A 7793-nucleotide genomic window follows, 5' to 3' on the forward strand; every position below is an offset into this window, starting at 1 on the left:
GGAAAGCCTCCAGTTGTGCTGCAGAGTAGTAGTAAATTACGAGGTAAGCTGGTAAGAGTTGTGGAGCGATGCAGGCCGCGTCGTTGCTGTTATTGTTGTTTTGTTGGTGGATATGGGTGCAGATGACGATGGCGGATTCGATTATTTTCGATTCGAGACAGCGAGCGGTCGGGCGATGAATAGCGGTTAAGGTAGCGAATGTGGTCCGGCAAGAGATATTACTTATTGGGCGTGGTAGGTCATGTGGCAACGAGAGACGGGCCCCAAGATTATAAGCATCAACTCACGACCGAAGCCTGTGGCGCCTTTTTCCCAGTTGGCTTTGCTGGCTTGCTTTGCTTTTCTGACTGACTTCTGAGTCCAGAATCGGTGGGTGTGATGAAGAGGTCAAGGAGATAAGAGCCGAGGGCGAGCAGGATCAAATAAACACAGGAGAATCGCAACGAGGGAACAAACTGAGGACGCGAGGGCGTGCGATTTGTACATAATAAGACCTTAGATAAAACGGAACAAGCTGTGGGTACATTTACATATATGGTGGAGAGGGTTTTAAGAGAAGAACGACAAGGTATGCATTTGCGAGAGCTATTAGATCGCAACCGGCCCAGAGTAGGAGTGAGAGCAACGGGGTGGCCAAGGGGTGTAAGCCTATATTTTTCATCAGCATGGGCGGGGGGGAGGTGCGCCTAGTGAGGAGACGGGGGGGCGTGATGAGGAGACAGTGGCCGGGTTGTACTTCGTACCGATACATCAAACCATTTTCGGCCTGTGGGTAAGACGCGGTGGGCACTCGCACTGAGTGAGTGTTTTGCTGTGGCAGAGCCAAAGAGGAGCGGCGCCCCGCATGCAAGGGAGATTTGATGCCAATGACGCTTCTGCTTGGCAAAAAGATCCCCTCAGGCCTCGTCGCCCCGAACTGCCACCGCCACGGACGATGTGCCACTTCGACCAAAGAAAAAAAGAGGAACCGACAGATTGATTAATCACCTTACCTTACTTTAAAGTACCTTGGGAAACAATCAATCGTTCATGGTTCGGAGAGCACCGCGGTCTACGGTATTTTCCAAGGTGAAGAATACTGTACAGTATGTCCAATATCACTTTGTAAGTCGTTTGATTTGCCGTTGTGCAAAACCAAAGCACCAAGTCAACTTGTGGGGGGTTGGCGATATTTTTCTCTCCGTCAGGGGGCTCCCCAGTCTCGCGACAAGGAGCAGGCCTCTGCATGCATGGTGGGTAGGTATCCTCCATTCCGTCATTGGGTGTCAAGCAGTTGCCGCCATTGCTGCCGGCTGGTTGGTCGACGGATACCCAATATGGTTGTAAGGGGAAGGGCAAGTCGAAGAGGGGAGAGAGCTGAAATGATTGGGAGTGATGCTTGAAGCGAGGTGCACGCAACTAGGATCCGGTCAGGTGAGGAGGAGGTACTTGGCCTCCATGTATCTAAGGTATCTCTGGGGCCGGCCCCGTCCCGCCTGTCAGACAGTCAGCCACACAGAGGTCGCTCGCAGAAACAATCAGTCCTTTGCCGCCCACTCACACAAATCTGCACCGCGTGGCACCGACGACAGTCAAGCAGCCCGCCTTCTTGTCTCGCGGCCTGCATCATTCCCGATCGGCGTATTTGCGACAAGGCTGCATTTCAAATGGTACGCTGTACGGAAGCTGTGGCTTTTACATCGTCGCGTGCAAAGGACGAATTTTATTACAACAAGGTACTGTACCATATCGTACCGAACCAGCATAAGTCAGGTTGTTACTTGATCTCTATTTTGTTCATGGTTGCAATGAATGAGGAGGATTGTTGATTGAGTTCAATCCCCCATTTCATCATCATTCATGTCTATTCCTGACAATGCTTAGACAATGCTGATTGATTAGTGGTCGGGCCATAAAAATGCCGCGTTGTCTGTGGCTTGGTGGGGGACCTGTGCTGTACCATACTACCGAGTAACGAATTTTTGACTGATGGGCAGCGACAGAGAGATCTCGATGACGATGTAATGAGGTCTCCACTATTGACTTCTCAGCAGCACCCTTCCTTGCCGGACGCGACAAGTACCCCCTCCTGTCCGTTGTACCTCTTTTTGCCTCTAGCCTCTAGCATCTACACCTTTCCTTTTGAGGGCTGCAGAAGAACAACAACAAAAACCGGCTAGCGCTCGCGTTGATGATCTCTGTGTACAACCATCATCTTTAGAAACCTTTTCTGAACCACCGGTAAGGCTACGGAGTAGTTTTCGGTATTTTCAAGGCGATATAACCTTCTTTCATTTTTTTAACCGCTGCCCTGCCAAATAAAGTATGCGCTTAATTACAAGATTGGCCGAAAAAAAAAAAAAACCACCTTCCCAGCCTGGCCCAAGTTTGTTATTGCAAAATTCGCCGAACTAGACTAATATGAGTAGGGTGTGAGTCTTGGTGTACCTATAGGGCGCTCCTTTTACTTGATATCACTATTATCCAAGCCCTTACCTCCAGGTACCTTGAGATGTATGCCCTATAACACAGACCCCAGGTTGCATAAGTCCAAAAGAAGCCGCCCGTTGTGACAGTATAATGACATGGGCCTTGCATTTTCTTTTCCGTACTTTTCTGCAGTGGCATTGTTTCTTCCCAGTTAGCGCAGTAGCCAATTTTCGCTTCCACGCCCCGGTGGAAGGACACCTTAACTTTCCGTGCCGACGCGGCCATCTTCTCGCCCGGTCCTCGATCCAAACGTAGACAAAAGCCACCAGAAGGATCTGGAGACGAACTTTGTGGGTATTGCAGACTACAACGTAGCAATTCCGCATGCAGGCTAAGTACCTTGGCTTTTTCTCCAGGCCGATGACCAGCTCGAGTTTGCAAGGCTGGAATCTTCAACTGGTGAGTGATTACGATGGTAGGAACACGTGTATGCGTTTGAGTTGTGTGCCTTTATAACCGAAATACGCATTTATTTTCCGAGCTTCCGTCGGGGTGGAAGCCATCACAGATACTATCCATTCCCAATTGGGTTACTAGGCCTCCAAAAAAGACAAGTTTGTTCCATTTAGGTAAAACGTGGAGTGGTGCTTTTAACCGACCTGGAGGGGATTTCCTTTTGTAGAAACATTCCTTCAACACTGCTACTGGGGAAAACACGCTGACGGCAAGCTAGATAACCCTGGTGGCCCAGATTAATACAAGACTTGTGTCCAACTACATTTGTCTACGTTCCAAGTACTATATCGTAGTGAAGGACTTAGTTTTTTTTGTAAACATAAACCTGTGTGGGCCTTTTTTTTTTTTGTAAAAGCCCTTCATTGCCACCCGAAAATTCTGCACATCGAATACTACAGTAGTTACAGTAGGGCCGAAAATTAGTTGCGTTCGCTTGTTGCCACTGTAAATTTAGAGCACATTTACTCCACGACTTATTGATCATGGAGCGCAAAGAAGCTAGACCGTTCTCGGCAACCACCTGCGTGGTGGGAAGGCCACATGGGGAGCGCATCGCGACCTTGTAAGCTCGAAAAGGGATGCCGACGCGCAAACCTACGACCTGATCGACACCAACATTGCTGTTCACGGTTTAAGTGAATTTCTACACACGCAGGGCCCTGGACCCTTATATCGATACAAGTAGTAAGTGGTGTGTCTCTCTCCCGGAAAATACCTCCTCCCCATCCCATGTAGGGGACTATGTAAACTTGCTAAGACGGATGGAATAAATTAAATGGTTTGATTGATCTAATAATCGACATCAAGAAACATATTACTGAGTAGTCGAGGCGGGACCTGACCGATATTTGCTTGCCGTTTTGAGTTTGATGACTCGACCGCAGCTTAATAACGACGTCAGAGTCTTTTTTTGTCTCTCCTTGTTCCCACAGGAAAGATTTAGCATACCCCCCACCTCCACATCGGAACTAAAGCAACAACGGCGCGTATCAACGCTCGCAAGGCCCCTTGTCTAGGGAGCTGGCACCCATGTGATGGGATTGGAGAATGAGGCAACCGAAACGGCAAGTAAAAAGAAATAATAATAAAAAACCAGACCACAATAATAAAAACAGCAAAAAGCATGACAAAGTTTTATCAGTGGACTTTGGTAAAGAGTAAGAAAAAAGAAACAAAATCGGAGTTTGTCAGGGGACCCTAGCCACGTTGCTGTGCCTGAATAAAGGTAGGCTAACACACGCAGTGGACGCACGGTCGGAAGGGGGGGGCGTGCGGTTCTGAATCAGTTTAAGGAAAAGAAAATTACTTTTAGTTTATAGGAGCCCCCATTTTCTGACGTCACTGGCATCCACCGCCAACAGCCGTGATCGCTGTCAATTTTGCCTTGTTTGTGTCAAGCCCGCACCGCCGGGGCGCGCTTTGTCATTTGGTCAGAAAAAAAAAAAAACTCAATTCTGAGGTCCTTTGATGGATGCTCAGACGACGGATGAAAAGCCGATCGCGGTTGTCGCGCGGGTGTGCCCTGAACCAGGAAGAAAGGGGCTGGGAGAGGGTGGCAGGAAGGAAGAAAGAAAATAAGAAAGAAGAAAAAAATTCGTCAAGCTATACCACTGATTGCTTCGACTCGGCTCAAATGTGTCTAGATCAACGTCGCCCAACATGCCTGCCCAGTATCGAATTCTAGAATGTCTAGCTTAAGCTCCTAAGCTCGTAGTAAATTGTAGCTAAAGAGAATAGATAAAGAGCAGTTTTTCCGGATGAATGGTATATTGGCCCTATCTACTATGTTACTAAACCAGAATGACAAAAAAGTAGGCTCTTTCGGCCGATGCCTATAAACAATGATTGTCGGACGGGTGGAGGGTTGCTTGTGGTATACTTTCTGCATCATGTTTCCAGTGGACTAATTTTATCTTTTACCGTAGTATTTTCTCATTTTACCTTCCGCCCAGAAATGCTACAGAAGCGCCCAACCCGGCAACTACCTCACTGTCTTAGGGGAGACCTTGATACTCCGTTACGCATGGAATGGTTTGTCCATGATGATTGTCTATGAGTTGCGCTCACTACCTCATGGGGGGGGGTTTTTTTCTTCTTTTTTTCTTTTTCTGTTCTTCTTGTTTTTCTTTCCCTCCTCTTCCTCCCTGCCCGTCACGAGTGTGCTTTTCTCCAGCTCGTAGTCGACCGCAAATTCATATCTAGCGGTTCTTCCAATGAGATTCATGATAAAATCAAGGTGAGGGGCCATGTTTGGGGAAAAGGGCGTGCCCATCTCATCGACAGAGAGACATCTCGGCCTACGAGTCAGTATCCTAGGTAACATTTGGATGCGTGACAGGCCATCGAGGCAAAGCAGAAGCGGAGCCGCTCTGTTGGAGCATAAACCGCGCTGCTTTGTGGTTGGACCAGAGGAGACAAGACGGTAGCTTATTGGTTGTCGCTCCTTTTTCCGTGGGTTCGTTCGTCAAGTCAGTTAGCGGAGCATTTATGGGGACAGCTCAAATTTTAGAAGGACGGTTGTAGTTCGGACGTAATAATGACGTCAGAGAAAATGACATGGATACTTCTTTTTTGTAGTACTACTTATCAGTCAGTCCCTTTGTGCAGTTGAGCCGACTCCACACATTAGAAAAAAGTCAGGAGTGGTAAAAATGGATGGGTGCGATGCATGGAATGGAATTACCTTTGTGGTAGAGAGATCGCAAGATAGACCGATTCGCCGGGCGGGGATTCCCTCTCCCAGGTACGACACGGTCGGACTGGCCGTCACCTGGTTCACGAGGATCAAACGCGAGAACCCTAGTCTGTGCAGGGCGGCAAGGCCTCGGTTCAGCGGCTCTATTCCAAGGCAGTTCGCCCAGCTGCGGTAACGAAACAAACGCGCAAAACTTCCATATGCAGCATAATCCCGCGTCAAGACCTTGAAGTGAGTTCTCCCTCCCAGTGGCCCCGAGTGGAGGGTAGGGTTTGGCTCTTCAAAACGCGGCAGGTCGCGGCGGCCGGATGGGAGAGGGAGGGTGCGTATTCTGAAACCTTCGGGAACCCATCATCTGATCTGCAAAGAGCCGAGCGGACGACTCGTGGTCGGTGAAAAGTAACCGCAAATATGCGGAATCAACAATCTCAAGAGATGAGAGTTGAAATGTGGGTGGGGAGGAAAACTGTCATGTTAGTTTTCGATTCTCGATACACGCCCCTTCACTCTCCTCCTCACTCTCACCCAGAAGTCAGACAAACTATGCCTGATGCCGAACGGATCCCCCCAGGAGCCTTGAGACATTGGTCATTACTACTATCTGTCACATAGTCAGTCCTCTTTGGGTGACCGAGGCAAGAATTACCCGCCTAACATGCATACGCATTATACCAGGCAACCCAGGTGTCAGGCAGACTCGATGATATATATACTGTGGTAATTCATAGAGTTTATTCTTGTACTTGGGGCTATGTTTGATGGGACGGTACTTTCCGTAGTGGTTCCGGACGCCGCTAAATTGTCCAATATGGCTACCAATGATAAATGGTTTTGGCTACTGGCAGGTGACTTTACCATACTTTGTATTAAGTCGGACCTTTTTCACCTGAGCGGCTAATACCAAAGGACCCCTTTTCCCGCCTCATCTTTTCAAATTACAAAACTACCGACCTGTGGACCCCCTTTGATGTCACTGTGCGTCTGGCGGGGAACCTTGAATGTTGGGCTCCATGAGATTCAAGTCGCGTCCCGTCCCCCTGGTCTGATTCACGGGATGTATTTCCTACATACAGTATCTATTTGTACTTGCTCGAGTATACCTTTACTTGCATTCTTGCTTCGTAAGCTTCTGGCTTGCTCTAAAGTTCCGAGTACACAAAGGTTATCGACGAGAGGTGTCCCGATTTAGTTGGAGACAGCCACTGTATCGGCCGAAGCGATCTGTCACTTTGAGACTCTTGGAATATAATTACGACTTAGTCATTGATGTCGCGATTGCAATATTACAACCAGGTACTCGTCCAACTTTACCGATACGATTGACACGCAAAGGTCGGCAAAGCTGTTGTCATGGCATACCTTCAACTCATTTCACACGCGTCGGACACGAGAAGGACCCCTTTTTTTTCTGTTCCCTCGTGCACGGAAGCAGGGCAGATGCTATCTTTGGCAGTGGCGTCCCTCGTGGCAACCCCTAGCATTCCCAAGTGACAGACAATATCATCAAGAAGTTCAAAAAAAAAGTTGGCGCTCCCGGGGGGGCTCCTCAGTGTCATCAAAGGCACGTGCTGCAACGACACACCTTGCATACCGAGATGTTGGTATCTTTGGTTTTGCCATACGACCTGCTCAGCCCCCGCCCGGACCGACTGGTTATGTTCAATACCAAGGCAGCGCCGTCCCGTGTTGGTCTACTATAATAAAAGATATCGCCCCCGCCCTCCCTTGACGGTGGCTGCGGCCCCCATTTCCTATGCGACGCCAAGTCGCATTTGACTGGATATTGACTTTCCAGTACGATGTAGGTACGGGTGGAGGAGAGGAACAGTGCCATTCTTGACATTCTACGCTTCTTCATTATGGAGTGCTACAGATACTTTTTTTTTTTCGGCACGTGCGTCCGATATTTCTTTTTGCGGGTCAAAAGGACCGTTTAATAGTAGGAGGCGCTCCGGTTGGATGGACCGGTGGAAGCTTGATCGAAGCGGGCGGCGATATAATGTCCCGTAATATTATTCCTCTCCGACGTCACCAACGGGGATGCAGCCCTCGCGTCCCCGGACAGGGTCAGGAAAGAAAGAAACAAAAAAAAAACAGCTGTGCGCAAATGTGCATACCACGTAAAGGAAAAGGGGGAAATGTTGTATTCGGAATGATTAACCTGTAGGAAGGG

The 7793-nt window shown here is 48.7% G+C and overlaps 4 protein-coding genes across 4 annotated transcripts; all 4 read left to right on the forward strand.

The window, feature by feature from the left end:
- Positions 1-570: 570 nt before the first annotated feature.
- PgNI_08427 (uncharacterized protein) lies at positions 571-1326 on the forward strand (the record flags this gene model as incomplete). The annotated part of the gene is made up of 3 exons (XM_031128424.1): positions 571-642; positions 665-772; positions 1141-1326. 3 exons carry the CDS (start codon positions 571-573, stop codon positions 1324-1326), a joined length of 366 nt encoding a protein of 121 aa, XP_030979320.1.
- Positions 1327-1374: 48 nt separating this feature from the next.
- On the forward strand, positions 1375-1764 carry PgNI_08428 (uncharacterized protein; the record flags this gene model as incomplete). The annotated part of the gene is made up of 2 exons (XM_031128425.1): positions 1375-1649; positions 1743-1764. 2 exons carry the CDS (start codon positions 1375-1377, stop codon positions 1762-1764), a joined length of 297 nt encoding a protein of 98 aa, XP_030979133.1.
- Positions 1765-2400: 636 nt separating this feature from the next.
- On the forward strand, positions 2401-2876 carry PgNI_08429 (uncharacterized protein; the record flags this gene model as incomplete). Its single annotated transcript, XM_031128426.1, has 3 exons — positions 2401-2409; positions 2633-2759; positions 2806-2876. 3 exons carry the CDS (start codon positions 2401-2403, stop codon positions 2874-2876), a joined length of 207 nt encoding a protein of 68 aa, XP_030978633.1.
- A 2700-nt stretch (positions 2877-5576) lies between these two features.
- Positions 5577-6066, forward strand: PgNI_08430 (uncharacterized protein; the record flags this gene model as incomplete). The annotated part of the gene is made up of 3 exons (XM_031128427.1): positions 5577-5791; positions 5827-5851; positions 5989-6066. 3 exons carry the CDS (start codon positions 5577-5579, stop codon positions 6064-6066), a joined length of 318 nt encoding a protein of 105 aa, XP_030978754.1.
- Positions 6067-7793: the final 1727 nt, after the last annotated feature.

The sequence above is a fragment of the Pyricularia grisea genome (assembly GCF_004355905.1).
Source record: "Pyricularia grisea strain NI907 chromosome V map unlocalized Pyricularia_grisea_NI907_Scaffold_6, whole genome shotgun sequence".
Classification (NCBI taxonomy): Eukaryota; Fungi; Ascomycota; class Sordariomycetes; order Magnaporthales; family Pyriculariaceae; genus Pyricularia; species Pyricularia grisea.